Source organism: Impatiens glandulifera, chromosome 3 (genome assembly GCF_907164915.1).
Source record: "Impatiens glandulifera chromosome 3, dImpGla2.1, whole genome shotgun sequence".
NCBI lineage: Eukaryota > Viridiplantae > Streptophyta > Magnoliopsida > Ericales > Balsaminaceae > Impatiens > Impatiens glandulifera.
The window spans coordinates 9,688,155-9,712,329 of NC_061864.1; the positions used below are offsets into that span (position 1 = coordinate 9,688,155).

The window sequence follows — 24,175 nt, forward strand, 5'->3', positions numbered from 1 at the left end:
ACTAATTCTTATAACACCATATTTTATCCTTCAATTGTTTCATTCCCATATATATTTTAATCTCATATATACCACCACCAAATATCATTATGATTTTAGTTTTATATCAACATATCTTTAGGAGAGATTCAAACTCATTGTCTGATTTTTTTTATAATTATATATATATATAATAAGTTTTTGACTATTTATTTTTGAATATATTATTATAAATATAATATAATTATATAAATTTAAAAATAATTAATTTAAATGTAATTATTATGTATATATATAATTATTTATTAATATATAATTATATAAATGATAAAATAATTAATATAAAATATAAAATAAAATAAAAAATAATAATAACTCTAATTAATAAAAAAAGAATAAAACTAAAAATATATTAATAAACAAAATATAGGAATTAATATACAATATATATATTAATGTAAAAAAAATTACAAGTCAAACCGTTTCATTTTGTATTCAAATATATTGATATCTGCCACCTATACCCATTTATACTCACATCAACCAACAAGATCCAAATTCTTTAGAGCCATTCAAGAATTAAGTATATATATATAATATCATTATATAAATTATAAAATAATTAATATAATTATAATTATTATGTATATATATAATTATTTATTAATATATTATTATATAGATTATAAAATAATTAATATATTTATTTATTAATATATAATTATATAAATAATATAATAAAAATATAAAATAAAATAAATAATAATAATAAACAATCTAATTAATATAAAAAGATTAAATATATATATATATTAATAAAAATAAATATATAAGAATTAATATATATATATATATATATATATATATTAATGTAAAAGAAAGATCAAGAACAATTCGTTCAATTTTTTTGTATTAAATATATTCATATTCACAACCCAAATCCATACCCATTTATACTCGTATCAAGATTCAAATCAACCCTAACACTTTGACCCGACCTTTAGCTTAATTCAAGAATTAAGCATTATTATTATTATTATTATTATTATATATTTGATTTCTATAACTATATTCCATAATTTTATAATTCAACAATTTCATCTTCGGTAATAATTCAATGGTAAATAAAAAGTAAAATAACAAAAAAAATTATGGACAAACCGAGAGTGGATAAATGTAAGTTATATTTTTTTAAAATATATATAATGTATTAAATTAAAAAATTAAGAAATTATAAATAATGTTACATTTATAGTATAAAAAAATTTATATTCATGTGGGTTTCATCCTACCAAGTCCATGGAGTCTATATTCTAAATAAAAAGTAAAATATAAATCAGAGTAATGGACATTCTAATTTAATTATGTATAAGATATTTATAACTAATTTTAATTTTATGTATGTTTGTTGTAACAAAGTTATAATGTTAACATTTTGTTTTTGGTTTCATTAGTCTACTTGAAATGTTTGATTGATTTTTTTAGGTTTTATTTTTATTTTTACATTCCAATAATTATTATTATTAAATTTGTGTATTTGAGCTTATTTTAAAATTCAATATAAATGTAGTTTGAGAATATTCAATTATTTGCTTAAATATTATTTTTATGTATAGAGAAATATTATTTATTTGCTTAAATTTTAAAATGAAGATAATTCACCATTTAGTACTTGTATTGAACGAGATTCTAAAAAAAAAACATATATATGTGAATACTATTAATATAGGTGATAACATAATTTGTTAATATCTAAATATAAGACCTTATCTATATGTTTTTAATATCTCAACCAAATATGTTAGATTATCTTTAATACAAAGTTAAAATTGTCGGTTTAATAAAATAAAAATTAATTAATTTATGTTAAATTGATTTATCTTGGTGTGATATACTTTTTTACTGTTACTATTTGACAAACATTTTAAACAATAAAAATTGTGAAAACATAACTTTGCAATAAAAATGAACAATTGTGTTTTGGTTGACTATTTGTCAAGAACCAATTTAATTAAAATTTAGATGTAAATTTTGTAATATATGAGTTATATTTTAAAATATTGTAAAACATAACTTATTTGAAAATTATAATATATGATTTAATTTTGACATATATATTAGGTTAGGTTTAAGGTCACCTCAATTTTAATTCATAAATCTGTCAATATTCACACGGTAGTATTAATTTTTATTTAAACATGAATTACTAAAATATTGATTTATGTTAAATATTTATGTTCATTTAAAACGACCGACTCCGACGTCGTATGGAAGATACTGTTTGAAAGGGCGTTACTCTTCCGTAAGCTTAAATACCGGTGGCCTCATTGCGACCAGATCGACAATTCAAACAACATTTTTTTTCTCTTTTAACTTCTTGAGGAGCTTCTTCAGGTATCTATCGTCCTTTAATGCAAATTTTATGCGTTTTAGATAATAAACATTAGGAGGCTGAAATTTTTACAGTTTTCTTATAAATTTGAATCCATTAGTTCATATTCCGATTTTTTTTTATCTGGCTATTGTGATCGATTGGTGCACATTGATTCATTCATTTAGTCTAAATTTATTTCACTAATGAATCAAATAAATATATCCATTGGTTAGATATTTTCTAAGAGAACAAATAAATTTTCTAAGAATGACCTAAGGACAAATAAATATAATATTTAATAATTAATATTCTATATATATATATGTATTTCAAAATATTAATCAGTCATTTTTTTAATAATTTTTATAAATAATCAATAATTTATAACTAACCTTTTAATTATATATTTAATGTTTAATATTTAAAATAATTTGAATTTATATTAATTTAATTTTAAATATTAATAAATTATTAATTTGTTATTTAAGACTCAAATTTAACCGTATATTATTTTTTTAAAGTAAGAACTGTGTCTTATAAAATTCAAACTATTATAATTATAGTAATTTGAGGCTTTCTCCCCAACAACACAATAATGAAAATTTAACTTTTTTACATTATCATTGTATTTTTCATATTTATAAAAAATAATTCTTTTTTTATTTTTATTTTTTTCAAACTATTTTCACATCCTACAACATCTTTTAAGACATTCAAATTGAATCTAACAATTTGAAACTTATATATAGAAAAACTACTCAATTAAATATGTTCAAATGGGTAGATTGTATACAAAAACTTATGTTCTTTTGAGCTTTTATAAAAAATAAATATCAAATCTCTCATAACACATTTTTTTTGTAGTCATCTAAATAGAAGGTGTATATCTAAAAAAAAATTACTCAACTTATCTAAAATAAATACTCAGCTTAAAATATATACTTTTAAAACATTTGTAAATATCTTTTTATTTACAAACATAACAAAATAATTTAAAAAAATGAAAAATATATATGATAAAATAATATATATGTATATTCTTTCATAAATTTTTTAAAGAAAGTTACATAATTAAAATGATGATAGTTCGGATTTATATATTAAATAAAACAATCCATATTTCAAAATAATTGATGTATTTATGGGGCACTTTCAATCTATATACTCATGTATATTTTTGTTCATTTTATTTATTCATTCTGGGCCATTATTAGAGCAAATCTTTTTGTTTTGACTTTCATAATAATTTTATTGAAATTTGCGTGAGAAAATAGGTGTTCAAATTAAATTTACTTAATTCGCAATATAAATTGATTAATAATAATTTAGACTAATATATATTTTAAAATATTTTTTTATCTATTTGATTAATATATATATGTACTAATTAAAAATGTCCCCTTCACATATTTTTTTTATAAACAACATAAACCACTCCAATAAAATATTTTAATACTATACTTTTGATATAGTTATTATCAAATGATGCAGTCATTACTAGATAAATTTATTATATTTGTAATTCAAAATATTTAATTAAGTAAGAAGACACTTGTTTCAAACAAAGAAATGTGAATAAGAATATAATGGATAAAAATATAGTATTTAATTAAAATGTGTAATCTTTATCATTATTGTTGATATTGTTTGAATTTTTTAGAAAGAAATTATAATTATTATTTTAAAACGAAGTTTAATTATCTCAATTTTTTTTTTTTTTTACTATATTCTAAAATATTATTGTTGTTTACATCATAATTTTTTTTTTTAAAATATACAGAATATTTTAAATACGTAATAATTAATAAAATAATAAAAATAAAAATCAAATATGAATTGATTATACTAATTGTATTTTTTCTAAATTAAAACAACTTAAGTTTGGAGGGTTCAAATACAAAAATTCTTAAAAGATTAACAATATACTTTTTTAATAGAATAAAAAATTAAAAATTATCAATCAAAAATAATTTTTTTTAAATAATAGATGTAAAAAATGGATAAAACACATTTATGTTAAATATAATGTTTTACTTGATAAAACATAGTATATTAAACAATTTTTATTAAAATATTTCATATTTAACTTTTAATATATTTTAAATATTTTTATTTTTTTATTTTTAAGTTTTTTATTTTTCATTTTAATTAATTTATTATTAATATATATTATTTAAAATTAATTATATAAAATGACTATATTATTAATTATTGTAATTATTATTAAAAAAAACTATTTTATAAAAATTATTATTAATTATTTTTTATTTTAAATAATTATTTGATATTATTTAACTAATAAAAATAATTTATTTTAATAAATAAACTAAAATTATTATTGTAATTATAAATAATGAGTAATATAATTATAATTACGAGAGAAATAATAAAATATTTTTATTTATTAGACCTAAAAAAAAATAAAAAAAAATGACAAATACCATAATTGATTCATTACTTTCAAATATGAATAGATAATTATTTAGAGTAATCAAATAATTAGTGGAGTACACGTATGACTCTAACACTTCAAACCAGCCAAGCCTCCCCTAAGTTTAAAATTGTTAGGAAAAGAAAATGGTTGATTAAGTTGATAAAAAAATAAAAGTATAAAAAATAATTTGGCTGAAATACAATAAATATTTATTAGAGAATATATTTAAATTTAAATTCAAATTCAAATTCAATTCAAACTGAACTGAAATATTGTGTCTTAGTGCTGGGCTCAAAGTTTGTTGAATGGATCCAAGCTTAATATATTGCGATGGGTGCAGGTGGGCGAATGCCGATTGTTCCTCCTTCGAACGCCCTCGATCGAGCCCCATCCTCGAAACCACCATTTACGATAGCCGAGATTAAGAAATCAATTCCACCCCACTGCTTTCAAAGATCGCTCATCACTTCATTCTCCTACGTTGTATACGATCTCCTCATTCTCTCCTTCCTCTTCTACGCCGCCACATCCTACATCCATCTCCTCCCGGGCCCCCCTGCCCTTTCAGCCTTCGCCTGGCTTCTTTACGCCTACGTCCAGGGCTGCGTCCTGGCCGGCGTTGGGGTCCTCGCTCACGAATGCAGCCATAACGCCTTCAGCGATTACCAATGGCTCAACGATACAGTCGGCTTCATCCTCCACTCGGCCATCCTCATCCCCTACTTCTCGTGGAAACAAAGCCACCGCACGCACCATTCAAACACCAACTCTATCGAACAAGACGTGCTTTTCGTCCCGCAACGTAAGGAAGGCGTGGGATCCCTAGCTAAATACATGACCAACAATCCGATTGGTCGTACCATAACGATCGCGACCACGCTGACCATAGGTTGGCCTTTGTACTTAATTTTCAACATCTACGGCAGGCAATACGAAAGTTTCGCTTACCACTTCGATCCCTACAGCCCGATTTACTCTAAATGGGAGCAGTTTCAGATATTTCTATCGGACATGGGAGTTCTTTCGGTCGGATTCGTTCTCTACCGTCTCGCCCTGGCCAAGGGAATCGGTTGGGTGATGTGCGTTTACGGCTGGCCTCTTCTCTTGACGAATGGATATCTGGTGCTGATAGCGTGGTTACAACACACTCACCCGTCTTTGCCTCATTACGAGTTGACGGAGTGGGATTGGTTGAAGGGGGCTTTATCCACTGTGGATAGAGATTACGGGATTCTCAACAAGGTGTTCCATAATATAACAGATACTCATGTTGTTCACCATTTGTTCTCGACCATTCCGCATTATCATGCCATGGAAGCGACTAAGGCGATAAAGCCTATGTTGGGAGAATACTATCGGTTTGATGGGACTTCGGTTATGAGTTCGGTATGGAGAGAAGTCAAGGAATGTCTTTATGTGGAGGCTGACGAAGATGAGGGCGCAAACAAAGGCGTCTTGTGGTTCAGGAATAAATGATTATCGTTGTTGTTGTTACAGTATAAATTAAATAAATGACTTTTGATCGATTAACTATTCGAGGAGTCAATGCATGGTAATGTATGATGAAGTTAAGTATTATATGTAACAATTTGCTCATGGATGAGCAAAAATTATAATATCAAATCTAAAAATATGCATTCTAAGAAATATATACAAGTTATTGAAATTATGTGCAAAAGGCAACAGCATATATATATGTAGGCCTTCATAAATATGCTATTAGTCATTCTATGCAATTTAATTAAACTAAGAAACTAAACCGTCCTAACCAAGCTGAATGTAATGCTTTTTTATTGTCCTCTTTATCAGTCAAAACATTTCGGAATAAGATTAAAATTAAGTAAAATAAAACAATTCGATCTATTATATATCTTCTTTAATTCCAATAGTTTAATGAAAATATGTTGAGTATAAAAGATTACCCTAAAATGTAAAAAGTGGGACTAAATCCTGGTATAAAAAATATGCTATTTTGATTCATAATTAAGCACTAGTTTGAAACTAAAGGTCCAATCAGAAAACTGCCACAGGAGGGCTGGTCTTGCAAGAACATAGTGTAGTTGCAGAGTCGTCTGAAAGTGACGATAATGGTGGTAATTAATTTTGGTGGTTCAGTTCAGTTAATTGGATGGGTTGGTATTATATATATATATATATATATATATATATATATATATATATATATATATATATATATATATATATATATATATATATATATATATATATATATATTAGAGTATTCTTTTAGCTAACTATATGTTTAACTTGTATATATCAAGATGATTGATTTTGTTTTAAGATTGTTGATTGAGTGATTGAAGGATAATACATTGTTTTACATGTTTTTATCATCATTGTACCAAAAATAGTTCAATGTACAAAGCTCCTTTATGATAACCAATTTTCTTAACCTCACTTAAATTTAGTGCCAACCCTAATTTATGTTTTTTCTATAGCTAAGTGTACCTAACACACAAAGAAATGTACATAATGATAATAGTACAATTACATCCAACTTAAAAATAAATGTTTTCTTTAACAAAAGAGAAACAAAATATCTCAACTTATAAAATTTAACTAATACTTTAAAATACATTTTCTTCTTAGAAAAGATGCCAAATAAATGTGAAAAGTAAAAAGCATATGATTGTTTTCTATATTGATGTTGTAGGGCTTCAGTTTCCATCGATCACTTGATCTTTGAATTTTTTCATTATCTTTGAATTTTTCTATATAAGGCTAATTATTAAAATTTAAACAATTCAAGGTTTTTTTCTAAATGGATAATCTAAGAAAAGATTTTGAAAAGATTTGAATAAATATAGATTTGGTATTTAATTTTGTACATAACTTCAAAATAATATATATAACTTTGTGTTCGGTTTATCAATTTGAATGTATTTATATTTATAATTAAGTATTTTTTAAGATATATGTGTTTCAAATTAATGAGATTTAAAATCTTAAAAAAAAAATATGTGATATGTGAGAATAGTACAAATTAAAAAACAAAAAAAAAAGATAATTGCTATTTTTTTAGATATATCAAATTAGTTTAAAGAAAAAAACTACGTTAAATAAGAAAACGGACAAGCTTGTACATTTGAAAAAAAAAGTCCTAAATTGTTATAATTTGGATAATTGAAGTCTAATACAGCAAGATTTAAAATTTGAGTCACAATTATTGAAATTGACTAAATTAGAACCTTAGTCAATTCAGCTCAGCCCATCCATTATGCGATTCATTTTTTTTTATTGTATACCCTAAAATATCTTTTCACGATTGAGTAATAATTAATTTAGTTTAAGTATTGGGTTATATTCAAAGAATCCATATAATCATATATTAAAATCAGTCTCCTAATTCTTTGAATCCAGTCAAATACTGATCACATCTAAATTTGCTTTATGATAGTTATAATTTCTCATTAGAAAAAATAAAATATATTATTAATTATTAAATATAAATACATCTCTTTCAACATCAATATTATTTAATTATTTGAGATGAATTGTGAGCACAACATAAACACGTAATATTTATATATATAGAAAAAAAAACGCAGTCGTAGACTTATTTTGCGACATCAAGTCTGAAAATGAAATAGAGCAGGTGCATCTTCGTTTGAGAATAAAATTAAAGAAGTCATCTTTAAACTAATGTGAAAACTTTACCCGCAATAAAAATTTAGAAAAATAAAAAATAAATATACCACGTATAAGATAAATTCGTGCATATTTTTAATACAAATTAAAGATTTTATAACATTTTAAACTATTTTAAATATTTATGATATAAATTCAAACAAAAATAAATGTATAAGAAATGATTTCAAACAAAAAAAAATACACAATGATCAATTTCAAATAAAATTAAAAAAAATGATTGGGAGAGAAAATTTGGGAGAGAAAATTTAAGAGAAAATTACTGGCATGGCGCAATCTAATTCGCTGAAAAATTAAACAAATTTTCTCTCTTCTCTCTCCTTATCCTTTTTCTAGTCATTGATATAGTGATATAGTAACATTGTCTTTCTCCCAAATTATCTCCCCTATCACTCCAAAATTAAATACACAAGAAATAATTTAATACAAAATTATGTATATAAAAATATTTCAAACTTAGTTAAATATACAAATAACATCATACCTAGTTATTATCTTTTAAAAATGTCTATTATAGAATAAAAGAATACAAAAAAAGAATACAAAAGTAAATTGTTTAAAAGTAATATTAACTAACCTATTCAGAAATGGGTAATTCTTTATTTTATTTTATTTTTAATTTTTTTTGTAAGATAAATATATACTTTAAATATACAGGTTTGATTTGAATGTAGTATGTAGTGGTGGGAAAAATATTGATATTATAGGTATATCGAAAATATCGTACTACAATATATCGAACATACCGATTTTTTCAGTATACCAAAAAAAAGTAAGGTATTATATTGATACCGAAATTATTGGTATGGTAAAAAAAGGACAAAAAAATGGAACAACGGATTAAGTATGTAGCCCGCAAACAAACTTAACCGGCATAACTTGCCGTCTGATGGACTCGAACCCATTTAATCAGGCGCATAACTTGCCGCATGATGGGCTAGAACCCAAGATCTTATGGTTAATATCCACATCTTATTGCCGCTAGGCTAGAAAATGGATTTTTTTTTCTTTTCAGAAAACGGTTAAAACCATTTCATTAAAATCATAAAAGTGAGAGAGTCAAGAGTCAAAGCTAGACAAACCCTAGCTATGATTAAAAGATAACAATTAAACAACCCTAAAAACCTTATTAATAGCAATCAAACATACAAGAAACAAATATTTTAAACTGTATCAAATCCTAATTAATCCAATCGGGATTTTTATTTTCATACTAACCTGATATTTCAACAGACTGTCTTCCTCTTTCACTTGTCCTTCCTCTTCCCATTCCCATTCCCCTTCCTCTTCCTCTTGCGAGAGGGATGAACTAAAAAGGTTGATTAATGATGTCTATTCTCATTTTAATTTATTTCTTTATATGAACTAGTTCTGATTTGATAAAAAAAATTATTTTTCAAGATTTTCGAGATCATTGTCCTTATTTCCTTCAGCTTCAGCTTTATCAACCTTGTAATTCTCTTCTTCCTCTTGATTAGCCGAGTATCCTCATCTATATTTTCATCAGTAACCACTTTAACTTGATTTGATTGAGATTCATCAATTATCTCTTCAACATGATTAGATTGAGGTTCCACCTCCATCTTCGTACTGATTTCTTCTTGTACATAATTTTCTTTATCTTCTGTTTCCTATTTCTTAACCACGTTTTGCTTTTTCACAATAGGCACCTATGTTTCATTTTCATGCAGCTTTACTTTCTGGCCTTTATGAATTTTATTTTCTTCTTCTTTAGCCAAATCACAATTTGGGCTTACATGTTGGAAGGTATTGTAGAAAGTGCATCTATTTGGCCTCCACTCACAAATGATTTTCATGACAGTAGGTTTTCCTTTTATGTCTACTATTGTCATACTATACGGTAGTGTGCTTCTAGGATGCATCTCAATGCTAATTCTAGCAAATGATAGGTTCTCTTCTACTTCAGTAATGGGGTCTATGTATAATGGTCTACCTAATAAACCTTCAAAATGACTAAGGGCTTCCGAATTATACATATGTGCAGGTATATTTCAGGGCTTGAACCATATTTGTGTAGTTTCCTTTGGCTTACTCAATAGGTTCAAGTCTTCAGACCATTTTTCCAACTTCATATAGTTGGATCCTATATATGTATTCACATTTCCTAGAATTTCCTCCAGATTAGAACCCTTCTTGAATTTAAGAAAATATAGATCATGGACATTTGCTGAAATCTTCTCCAGTCTTTTTCCTTCTCATTGTTTCAACAATGTATCTTTAGTAACTGGGAAGGATACTATGTTTTTTCTTATTGTAATTTACCACAACTACATTTTCCCATTCCTTGATACAGTTATCCTCTACTTCAATAGGTTATTTAAATTCAAATGGAGAATTCAGTACCTCCATTTTTGTCTGTGTATTAACCAAGTAGATTTTCCCTTTATAGGCATGATCTTCTACCTTTTTTGCATTGTTGTTCTTCCAGACTTTATTAATTTTCCATGTTGAGTTGCTCCTGATAGTATATGACTTAGATTTTGGAGCTTCATCAGCTCATTCATTGTAGCAACAGACCATTGAACATTTTCTTCATATTCTTCTTTTTTCAACAGATTTCAGTCTTGAAGATAATGGATGTTAAGTTAAATTATAATCTACTGTACTTTCTCCTTATTAATGATAATTTCTTCTTTTCTGGCATGCATAAGAAGCTTTGTAATTTTATTCTTGAGCCCAAACAAATTAGTTTTTTCATTATAGTGTATCTTCTTAACTCTTCATTATCCCCTTGTTAGCCTGCATTATTTTTTATAGATTTTTTTCCCGCAGCAGTTGAAGTAGAGATTCCTTACTTGTGTTATTTTCCTGTTGTTTTTTGCTAATTTTTTCTGTAATTATTTCAATTTCTTTGACTACTACTTCCTTAATTCCTTTAGTTAATTGGGTACTCCTAATGTAAGAAGAGAACCAAATCCGATTTCCTTCACAATTTCCTTCTGTTCTACGCTCAATTTAGGAATCATGTGAAAAAAGCCATGAAGGGATGATCTTGTTAGAAATGTTACTTTCCTTTTTTTTAATGGTTTTGGTTTTGGGGGAGGTGGTGGTAAATCTTTATCGACAGGTGTAGCTGTAGCATTATCAGTAGCTTCTACAGCAACAGTAGAAACTAATTCATCAGTTGATGACTTCTTATTCCTCTTCCTTTCATATTTATTCATGTAAAACCTCTAACGCATTATTTTCAGTGAGAGAACAAAAATCAGTATTTTACAAAAGAAATGAAATAAACGGGTGTAATATTAATCAAAAAAACTATAAACACAATATGAATAACCTACTTCTCCGATTTATCGTCGGCGTTGTCGTTGAATACAGGATTGGGGGCGGTTTCATTTATGCTCTTACAAACCGTCAACACGATCTCTCGGGAGTCGGAAGTATCCACTTGCATGTTGTTGCATTCGTTTTCTGACATTTTCACAAGAAATCCTTGTAGAATAGAAGAAAACTCTAGGGTTTCAAAGTTTAAAAAAAGATCATCGTTGAGAGATAGAGAGAGAATGTGAACAGTTTCTTATGAAAATGAAGAGTGAGATTTGTAGCGGAAAAAATATGTTTTAATCCTTCATTAAGCGGTTTTAACTTCACAGAAATTATAACATTAACGAAGCTATCTTCACAAGGTTGAATTTTTAAATTCATAAACGAAGCTAGCTTCACAATTTCTGTTTTTAAATTTATTTATTTATTTTTTTATATAAAAATATTTTATTTTTGTTAATTAATTAATTTTCACATACATGAATAAATATTTTTACATGAACGTTAAAAGGTCTTTACATGGGTGTGCTGGAGGTTTTACATGAACGTCTAAGTATTTAAACTAATTGAAGCGAAGTATGCTTCAATGAAAAGCGTCTCTTCATTCCGTTTTACATGGCGCCTGAGCGAAGGAAGATTCGTTCGATTCTCTAGGCATATAAACTAATTTAAGCGAAGTATGCTTCACTGAAAAGCGTTTATTCATAAATATAATTTTTATTTTTATTTTATATAAAAAAAATTGTTAATTAATTTATTAAACATACATGAATAAATGTTTTTACATGAATGTTAAAAGGTCTTTACATGGGTGTGTTGGAGGTTTTACATGAATGCCAGGGTATTTAAACTATAATTGAAACGAAGTACGCTTCACTGAAAAGCATCTCTTCATTCCGTTCAACAGGGCGCTTGGGCGAAGTATGCTTCGCTCCATACCGCTTCTCTACATTCCGCTTGATATGTCGCCTTGAGCGAAGTGAGCTTCGCTCGAAACCGTATATCTTCATTCTGTTTGACATGGAGCCTGGGGGAAGGAAGCTTCGCTCCATACGTTATCTCTACATTCCGTTAACGGCGTTTGGGGTGAACCTGAAATGAAATACGGGTTCCGGATTTTCTCTCCCTTCCTTTCAACCCATATTTCATTTATTAATATAATAATGCTTCTGCATTTTCAATGGTCCGCAACAGGGGAACACACTATTCGGTAGCAGAAGATCTAGATTGTTTACAAAAGCATTTATTTTTCTCTTTTTCTTTCTATTTTTCTTTTTCTTTTTTATCTCAAATAAATTCAAATTATAAAGAAACCTCGGACATAAATTTAAAATTTATTTATATTGTTTGGATTATGTGAATATTTTAAACTAATTATTTGAATTTAATCTGAACTCAAAAAGTATTATTTGTAGCTTAAATATATATATATATATATATATATATATATATATATATATATATATATATATATATATATATATATATATATATATATATATATATATATATATATATATATATATATTTATTGGGTTTTTGTTCTCTTAATTGGAGGGACTCACTTATGAGCTTTATTTAAGCTTAGAGTATATAATGTCAAGGAACATTATGTTTTATTTAGGTTAACTGGCTTTTGAAAATAACTAGAGAGAGAACAAAGCAAAAATATATTTAAGGATTTGAGGTAGCAGCTAAAGAATATTTATATTTGCCGAAGTTTGCACTGTTTGATCGACTTCAAACGTTGACAGCTTGTTGATTAATTTTTGGGCTACGTTTTAAACGGTGGAGATCTGTTTTCTGAGGCTTATAAATTAGTCTAAAAGAAACTAGAATTACATAATTGATAAGATTGGTTGATCTTGCTTTTTCTGCTCTTTGTTGTTATGTGCTAAGATTGTTGTGTGTTTGATGCAATTGATTAGTGACTCTAGTTTGATTATAACTAAAGTGAACACATATTTGTAACATTATTGATGATAGTGGATTGTTAAGTGGTCTGATTGGTCTCATGGTTTTTTCTCTCGATTTGAAGAGACGTTTTCCATGTTAAATTGTCTTGCATTACATTTTTATTTTTTTTCTGTTTTGTTTATCTTTTATACTCAGTTAGTTGAGAAATTATTCTGTTTTGAAGAATACATTTTCTCATCAAAATGATATCAGAGCTAGTTTGGATTTATTTGAGTATAAGGATGAAGATTAACCCATCTCAGAATGGTGATATAATTTCAATTTAATAATCAAGAAGAACAGGTTCTTTTCAACTAGCAATATATTAATTAATATTATGATTAATGAATATAGTTTATCGACATTATTTTTATATTTTTTTAATAGAATTTTTTTCAATTATTATATTAATATTTTTTTAGTCTTTGTTTAATAAACAGATAGGTTTAAAATTTTATTATATTAGTTATACAAAAATGTTAAATATGAATTATTGAACCTAGCTATAAAGTTTAAGTTAAGTACTTATAAGTTACTATCCAATAAATTATATGATTAGTTTTCTAATAGATTTGACTCATGTACAAAATAATTATTAAAGAATTATCTCAAAATCATTTTATAAACTATAAAATCAAAAAGTAATTCAAACAAATTGTACTCTGAACTGATTAAGGTCAAATCAAAGACGCTTTGTTGTAGTGATTGTAAGATAGTTTATAATAAATGGGTAGTCAATTAAGGTTGCCAATTGAGATTATTTCTTAATATTCAATTCTCAACTTGATTAACTGAAAGCAGCCTACTTATAAATTTATTCCACGCAATTCAGTGTTCTTATACATTAATTATTGGAGGTTATGTTAATTTTGTAATCTAACTATCATATGGTCATAATTTAGTATTATTTATTTAGATTTAAGATGTTAACATGAGTTGACAATGATAATAAATTTAATTTATGAAATATATTTCCTTACCTTAACCTTAACGTAATTGATGTCTAATTGTTTATTCTAAATATTTATACCATGTATGAAAGGAACAAGATATTAATCATAAAATTAGGTATGTAACCCAAATTTTAATAAATTAACCTATAATATAACTTCTGAGGTTAATACATGAGAATATATTTAATAAACAATATATATATATATATATTTATAGTTTGTTAAGATTGATTATGATTACACATCGAGTAAATTAAGTTAGTCCACTTCGTCGTTGTTCCTCACATGGTGGTGTCACTTTTGATTGTTAAACATCTCGATCTTGAAGAAAGTTTCCTGCTTGGTTAAACCAAACAAGCTCCAAACCCCAATCCTAACAAAAATAAAAGTTATTAATTATTTTATAAAGATATTTATTTTTTTATAATATTTCTAGATATCACACTATTGATGAAAGAAAATGATTCAAGCATGATATCTCTAAAATATAGATAGAAGGGAAATAATTTTGACTAATAAAACTATTGAGTTTAAACTTTTAATGGAATTAAGAGTATTAATTTAGTCATAATGATTTATTTTTTTATAATAGAGAAGTTATAATTTATGGTTATTTAGACAATTATTTCATGAAAAGATTATAGAATTGACGACACCCCAATTATTTAGGAATTTGTTAATTGAACTTTGTTATATATTTTGTCATGAAAAGATTATAGAATTGACGACTCCCCAATTATGTAGGTATTTGTTGATTGAACTTTGTTATATATTTTGTCATAATTATAGACTAATATGTTGTAATATCTTATATGATCTACCTAATAATAATCGACTTCGACATATCTAAGTTTAATTCTTAGTAATCATGATAGATTTGTGTCTTTCTTTATTGTTTTTTATTAATTTTCGAAATCCGTACTAACAAACTAACAAACTGGCATTAGAGTGTTGAGTGTTTCGATTGTTGGTTTATATTTGAGAGATTATCACAATCAAAATATTAAGATTGACAAGTTCACGAGAATAAACAATTTCAGTTTATGGCGGTCAGGATACAAGTTTTTTTACTGAAACAATAACTTATAGGGGCGCTCAAGTTGCTAGCGCAGAAATAACCGTTGAGATAACCATTTTGAACAAGAATGCACACTCAACAATTATGTGTCTTGGAGATGATGTCATCATCTAGGTCTCAAAAGAGGAGATGGACGATGTGTTATGGTTGAAGCTGGAGAATCTCTACATGATGAAGTTGCTCACCAATATTAAGTCATTTCTAAAACAATGTTTATTCACATTACAATGCAGAAAATAAGTATAGTGATCATGTGTTCTATAAGACGTCTAGTGTTGTTGTAAATACGCAAGCCTCAATATTGTTTATAAGTGGAGACCATGACAAGAAAAAAAGGTAGAAGCACAACAATTTATATACTTCAAATGGTTTTAAGTGGAATGATATCTATAATTATTACAAGGAGTTTCCGTCTGAGTTTGATCAGTTCTCTAAGGATGCACATATAACTCGTTATCACACAGTGAGACATACGACATAATAAAATGATATAGATAAGAAGATTAATTAAATATTACTGGAGAGAACAATGTGCATTTTTTCTAATACAAAACTAGATAGGAGGTTTTGGGCAACAATAATGAATACAGCATGTTATTTACTAATGTAAAACACTTTACAAGGTGTGGTCTCACACATCAAATAATTACTTGAGTCTCAATGTTTTGGTTATACAATTTATTATCATGTCAACGAGGCTAAATTATAACTAATAGTAAGAGATATATTTGTGAACTATGGAGATAGCGTTAAGGAATATAGAGTATGGTCTAAGAATTATTTTAAATTGAAATGTCATTTTTTATGAGAGTTCTATACATAGTTTTATTTGGAGGTGTGTAACAGAAATGTCGATAAACAAGTGGAGTTAAAAGTTCCTCTGTACCTGGAAGGTCGATAAAGGAGGCTTGAAATTAGACCGCCTAATATAATATTATGTGGATATGATTAGTTGTTATGTACTACATGTTCTGGAGGAGATAGAGTGGATACATCTCAACCATCCACCTAAAAAATGTTATAGCTGGTTCTGAAGTTTGCCACGTAATTTACACCTAAAAAAAATTGTTTTAATGTTTATTACTTTATTTAAATTTAAGATATTATCATAATGTTTATGAAATATATTTTCATTTAGTCAAGGTTTAGTTGCTTATTATTATTTTTATTTATATTTATATCATGATATGAAATGAAATGAACAAAATGTCAATCATAAAGTTAGGTATGTAGACCAAATTTCAATAAATTGACATATAATGTAAATGATGAGGTTAACACATGAGAATATATTTAATAAATAAATAATTTATCACAAATAAACATTATATATGTATTTATAATTTTGTTAACCATTGATTATGATTGGACTTTGAGTAAATTAAGTTAGTCCCCTCTTTTTTCTCTTTGCCCACATGCTATGATATGTTAGGCTAATTAAGGTGGCTTAAAGCACACACAATAATTTTTTAATTTTTTTTGTTTTCCTTTTTCTATATTTTAATTTTGAAAATTTGCATTCTTTCCTTTTTCGTATAAATTATTACTTTTTTAATTCTATAACACAACTTCAATTTATTTTATTACTTATCTTTTGTAATTTTAATCTCATTCAATGATATACTTTATTGATTTAATTTCAAACAATAACTATCAACAAGATATATTCTCATTAATTTATTATGTATGTTTGATTAAATCAACCAGTTTGGAAATTTATCATGTTAGCATTTTAATTTATTTATTTTTTATAATTGAACTCTAAATGTTCGATAAAATGTTTACTCAACTTTTTTATTTGTTTTTTTTTCTTTTTTACTGTTTAATTGCTCAACAAAATGATCATATAATTTGAGTAATTGAGTTTATCTTAAATCAAATATAAATATAATTTGAGAACATTCAATTATTTGCTCAAAATATCATAAACAGTAATAAATAGTTTATAAATATCTAAAAAAAATAGAACATCAATCTATTGTAAATAGATGAAAGACAATTAATACATTAATTGTTTAAGAAGATATATAACCAAACTATTGAAAGTTCATTATCGTCTTTACCATCCAAAATTAATTATTAATTGATTCTTTAAGAAGATATATAGCCAAACTATTGAAAATCCATTATCGTCTCTATAATTCAAAATTAATCTAACATTATTCAACCTCTACCTTAAGTATTGAATGAAATCCAAAAAATAAGAAAGTTATATATATATATATATATATATATATATATATATATATATATATATATATATATATATATATATATATATATATATATATATATTAATTTACGAGATAAAATATGACATTTATAACTAAATATAAACCATATCATATCAAAGAAGATATGTTGGAATATCTCCAAATATAAAATTTGGAAATCAGAATCATTGTTATAATTGTTATAATAAAGGATTGTTTGATCAATTTATGTTAAGTTAATTAAATTCAATTTTTTTACATTATTTTTTTCTAGTGCTATCATTTAGCAAATATTTTTAACAATGAAAATTGTAAAGACATAAAACATAAATTCGTAAAAAAATTAAGAATAATCTTTTTTTGATTACTTTACCTTTTATATTAAACCATATCTAGTTAAAGATATAAATGTATATTTTATAATAGATGAAATTTATGTTTTAAAATTTCATAAAACACAAATAACTTTTGAACATTATATGAAATCAAGTTAAAACATGACATCTCTCAAATTCAGATAGCAAAGAATTTTGCTAACAAAACAATGACATTCCTACTTAAAAAAAAAACAATCAAAAATCATGCTAAGAATGAATTCCAATTAAAAAATAATATAAATAAAACTTCTAAATTTTTGTTGGACTAAAATTATAAAATAAAATAAAATAAAATAGGGGAATGAATATTTAAAAATTGACTTTATTTGAGATTAAAACTTTACTATTTTAGTCCTCGGAAAACTTTCAATTGTGTTAGATAAGGATGTCACAATTTTAAAGATTCTAGATTTGTTGAAAAGGATAAACTCTCATCTTTTACTTTACTTCTACTTTAACGTGATAATTTAATTTCTTTTTTAATTAATTTAGCACCACCAAAACAGAAATTATATTTAAATTTAAAATTATATGTGAAATTGCTATTCACTTTTGAAGTTTCTCAATACATATAGGATGAGAATTGAACGCATCGAGTCTGGAAGTGTATTTACACTCCCTTTTTTACTTCGGGAATTCTTCTACTATTATTTCTGCTATGTTTTTATTCGAATACTTTTTTACTATCATTTTTGCTGTGTTTGATTTCGGAGAATTGCAGCGAGGCACCGTTTATATCATATTCTCTAATATATATATATATATATAATAAAATTCTATACACCAATTTTTTAATATTATATATTATAATATATTAAAAATGTATATTATTATAAAAAGATAAACTTAAAAATCTTATAAATTTAATGAATAAATAAATTGATAATTTTATATTTAATTGTGTTTATAGTATTCTGGACAGAATCTTGATTAGATCGGGTATGAGACACAAATAATATCATTACTCCATCCCCGATCAACTATCAGTCAAACCGGAAAAAATCGTTCAAATACTTTTATTCAAATTGCCGTCCTTAGACCTTGTTCTTCTTAAGTTTTTTATTTAATTTTTACAAAATCAATTTTCTAATTAATCACTTTTCATTAATTACATTACTTATTTCATTAATTAAAATACTAAATATCATTTATTTTAAATTATTATTTTTTATTTTAATTATATATATCAATATCTTTTAAATTTTTTTATCAAAAATAATCATTACTTTTTCAAAATTATCCATCGTCATTATTTTTTTCTATCTCTAAATTATTCAAATAACTCAATCCAAACAAGATCTTACCTACATATATTCGAAATTTCAAAGTCGGTGATAGATAATTTCATCTTCGACCTCATATAAAATTTAAATATGATACAAGTAAAGTAAAATATAAATTAATAAGAAATTGTAGTAAAATATAGATCAAAAACAAATATTGACACGTCTAATCTGCACGATCTCATCTCATACTTGCCATCATCGTCATGGATTATATAATATATCTTTATTTTTTTAATATTATGTAATTGTACATAATATTTTGCCGACTCTTTAATTAAAGTTGGTATCACATCATTTGAATGATGAGTTAAGTTTATTTTAATCATTAAACTTTGATTTGATTTTTTTTTTATCATATCATCCTATTTGATCTTGGGTTTTTAGGAGTTTTTTTGAAAGAAAAAAAATTGTTTGATAAAGAAAATAGGTTATTTGAATTATTTTTTTTAAGGATGGATTACTAAAATATGTTCTATATATATTAAACAAAAATAAAATAAGAATTGAACCTAAAAAAGATGAATAAATCAAACAGCTCTTAATGTTAATTTAAAACGACTGATTGGGGTGTCGTATTGGGGGATCCCTCTAATATGTATGTATGTATTGTTAGGGCAAAATGGACGCTAGTGTTTGAAGAAAGGGAGAAGACGCTATCAGTCAGTTCGTAAGCTTAAATACCGGCCTCATGACAACCGCACCGGCGATTCAAACGCCGCATTCCACTCACCTTCTCTTTCTCTCTCTCTCTCTATACGACGCAGCGGATTCACCAAGGGAGAGAAACAAGGAAGGAAGGCAGGAGCGGGAGGCTAGAGAAGAGAAGCCTCGTAAGGAGGAATTCTCAACTGCTTCATCTGCCTACCTTCAAGAAGCTTCTTCAGGTAATCTATCTTCCTTCACTGCAAACTTAAGATGCAATTTCGATAACAACACATGATGACGACGCTGAAATTCCTGATTTCTCTCTGTTTTCTATATTTCAATCCATCCGTTCATATTCCGATTCTTTCTCTAGCGATTGTTATCGATCGTTGCAGTTCTTTTTATATTATCTATTTAGGCAGATCAGATCCATTGTTTCTTCCTTATAAGTTATAGATCTAACTAACTAACTAACTAATTGTTATACATACATACATACATGCCTTTGAGACTGCTCTACTACTACTACTTTATAGCTGCTTATCGTTCAAATTCTCCACATCAATTTCTATTTCCTGTTCTTGCATATACTACTGAAATGACATGTATGATTTTGATGTCAACCGCGATTTAACTTTAAATTATACATGGAGATTCTTTTAGCGTTCATCAATGGCATGGCGATTTGTTTATAATTTAATATTAGTCATCATATCCAGGTTCATTAAACTCCAATTTTGCTCGTCATTCTTAATTCTCTTTCATTTACATCAGTGTTCTAAGAGTATGAACTTTCTAATTTGCACATGACTTTGCAAAGCTTTAGATCCGTAAGTAAATTGTCTATCTATCTTTCTCGCTTTGATTTTTCCATTTCGTAGTTTCTGAGTTTTCTACTTAGAATGACTTAAATTAAGTGCTAAGCAATTTAGTTTTTAAATTGATTGATACTGTTTTTAAGAAATTGAATCGTTCTATTTGTGTAGGATGGCATTATAGTTACGCAACTTATTTATGACAGCAACAAAAGTCTACTTGTTTAATTAATTTTAATATTGTATTTTAAATTAAGATTATAATTCATTGATATTAAAATAATGTTATGAAATAAAATGGAATCTCCACATATCTATACTTTCTGCTTATTATTATTTTGTCCATTTATATTACTTGTACACAAACGCAAGTTAAGGTTAGTTGAAATTTTAGACTATGTAATAAAAAATATTATTTATTTAGCTTCTGTATTTAAATTTGAATATACTAATAATATGGTGTGTGTGAGACTGTTGGGGCTTTGAAAAATCATATTCACCCCATATATTTGCTTCATCAGTCAGAAGAAATTAATATGAAGAATAAAATGTGAATTTAAATTAGTATTTTTAAGTAGAACCCACGTATTGATGTTGAAAATTAGTTTACATTATTAAATATATGTTAAAATATAGTGTGTAAAGATAATAAAGACAGAAGAAAGGGAACAAATGATGCAGGCGCCAGGCTATGAGGATGGTTTCAAGGAACCTGTAATTGTCATTATCAATTGTTCATTTTGTTTATTTTCCAGACAGTTTTTTTGACCTTGTAATTTGTTTTATTATAAATATTTATATAAATCTGTTTACGGACCGCTCTAAATCTACTATACTGATGCTCCTTTTATTTATTCAACAACCCATTAGACACTTCTTTCTTTAGAATTTTCATCTTAATATTAAGTGTTATTTGAATAATTCATTTATTTATTTAAATTAATAAACCAAAAGAACCCAAAGCCATCTCTCATCTGTGTCTGTGTGTGTAGGTCGTTTGTTAAGCAGCAATGGGTGCAGGTGGGCGTATGTCTGATCCTCCTTCGAACCAAAAACCACAAGGGAACGCCCTCGGACGAGTCCCATGTTCGAAACCGCCCTTTACGCTAGGCGAGATTAAGAAATCAATCCCACCCCACTGCTTTCAAAGATCGGTCATCACCTCGTTCTCCTACGTTGTATACGATCTCCTCATTGCCTCCTTCCTCTACTACGCCGCCACATCCTACATCCATCTCATCCCGGGACCCCCTGCCCTGTCAGGCTTCGCCTGGCTTATTTACACCTACGTCCAGGGCTGCGTCCTGACCGGCGTTTGGGTCCTCGCTCACGAATGCGGTCATCACGCCTTCAGCGATTATCAATGGCTCGACGATACAGTCGGGTTCGTCCTCCATTCGGCCCTCCTCGTTCCGTTCTTCTCGTGGAAACACAGCCACCGCAGGCACCATTCCAACACCGGCTCTATCGAACGCGACGAGGTTTTCGTCCCCAAACGTAAGGAAGGCCTGGGATCCCTAGCTAAATACACCAACAATCCGATTGGTCGGACCATAACGGTCGTGATCACGCTGACAATGGGTTGGCCTTTGTACTTAATGTTCAACGTCTCGGGCAGGCATTACGATCGCTTCGCCTGCCACTTCGATCCCTACAGCCCGATCTACACTAAACGGGAGCGGTTTCAGATATTTCTATCGGACATGGGCGTTCTTTCAGTCGGATTCCTTCTCTACCGTCTTGCCTTGGCCAGGGGAATCGCCTGGGTGATGTGCGTTTACGGCGGGCCTCTTCTCGTGGTGAATGGATATCTGGTGCTGATAACATGGTTACAACACACTCACCCTTCGTTGCCTCATTACGAGTCAGACGAGTGGGATTGGTTGAGGGGGGCTTTATCGACTGTGGATCGAGATTACGGGATTCTCAACAAGGTACTCCATAATATAACGGATACTCACGTTGCTCATCATTTGTTCTCGACCATGCCGCATTATCATGCCATGGAAGCAACTAAGGCGATAAAACCTATGTTGGGAGAATACTATCGGTTTGATGGGACTTCGGTTATGAGTTCGATATGGAGAGAAGCTAAGGAATGTCTTTATGTGGAAGCTGATGAAGATGAGGGCGCAAGCAAAGGCGTCTTGTGGTACAGGAACAAGATTTAGGGTCAAGATCGATTATTGTTGTTGCCAGAAATTGAATAAATGACTTTTGGTCTATTGATTCGGGGATTCAGTGCATGGTGAAGGTATGGTGAAGTTATTTTATACAGAATTGGATTATATTTATCTAAAATATGGATTAACAAGTATTATATGTAACTATTTTGCTCATGGATGAGTAAAATTATAATATATCATATCTCAGAAAAATGCATTCTAAGAAATATATAGGTTATTGAAATCATGTGCATCAGCAGCAACATGTAGGCCTTCATCATAAATATGTCATTAGTTATTCTATGTTATTTTGATTCATAACCACACTACCAAATTAAGAAACTAAACAGTAACCAAACTGAATGTATTGCTGTTTTTTGTCTGCCAAATCAATCCAAAACAGTTCGCTGTAAGATTAAAATTAAGTAAAAATAAACCATCCGAATCCTTTATAGGTAACCTGATCCGTCTTAATCAAATCCATCCAGTATGGGATTTTAATATAGCATAAACCGATATTTTAAGTCTTTAAATATGAACTGAATTAACCCAAAAATATATGGGGTTTTCAAGAGTTGAATGAAAAGGTTTTGAAAATAAAAGATTACACTAAAATGTAAGAAGTAGGCCTAAATCCTGGTTTAATACAGAACCTTCTATGTGTTGCATCAGGAAAAGTCATTTATTAAACTAGCATTAGGTTACGCTTTGTTTAGTTTGATATCCTGTTTTGTCGGATTTGATTTTTTATCTCAAATTTCTGTAATCTAAATAATACTTTATGTCGTTAGTGGATCGTTTACTACTTATACTTTAAATTGTGTTGGTGATCATTTATCAAGTCGGTGTTGTCTCATTCTTAGTAGGATGACAATTTTTGATTTGACACGAAAACAAGACTCAAGTGTTAAAAAAATCATATTTTGATCATGTAAAATTCATA

General features: G+C 27.2%; 2 protein-coding genes across 2 annotated transcripts; both read left to right on the forward strand.

Moving 5' to 3' along the window:
* Positions 1-5,117: 5,117 nt before the first annotated feature.
* LOC124931367 (delta(12)-fatty-acid desaturase FAD2-like) lies at positions 5,118-6,263 on the forward strand. Its single transcript, XM_047471815.1, has one exon. The coding sequence runs from the start codon at positions 5,118-5,120 to the stop codon at positions 6,261-6,263; it is 1,146 nt and encodes a 381-aa protein (XP_047327771.1).
* Positions 6,264-20,265: 14,002 nt separating this feature from the next.
* LOC124932509 (delta(12)-fatty-acid desaturase FAD2-like) lies at positions 20,266-23,544 on the forward strand. The gene is made up of 2 exons (XM_047473154.1): positions 20,266-20,491; positions 22,060-23,544. Exon 2 carries the CDS (start codon positions 22,078-22,080, stop codon positions 23,236-23,238), a length of 1,161 nt encoding a protein of 386 aa, XP_047329110.1. The 5' UTR covers positions 20,266-20,491; positions 22,060-22,077; the 3' UTR covers positions 23,239-23,544.
* Positions 23,545-24,175: the final 631 nt, after the last annotated feature.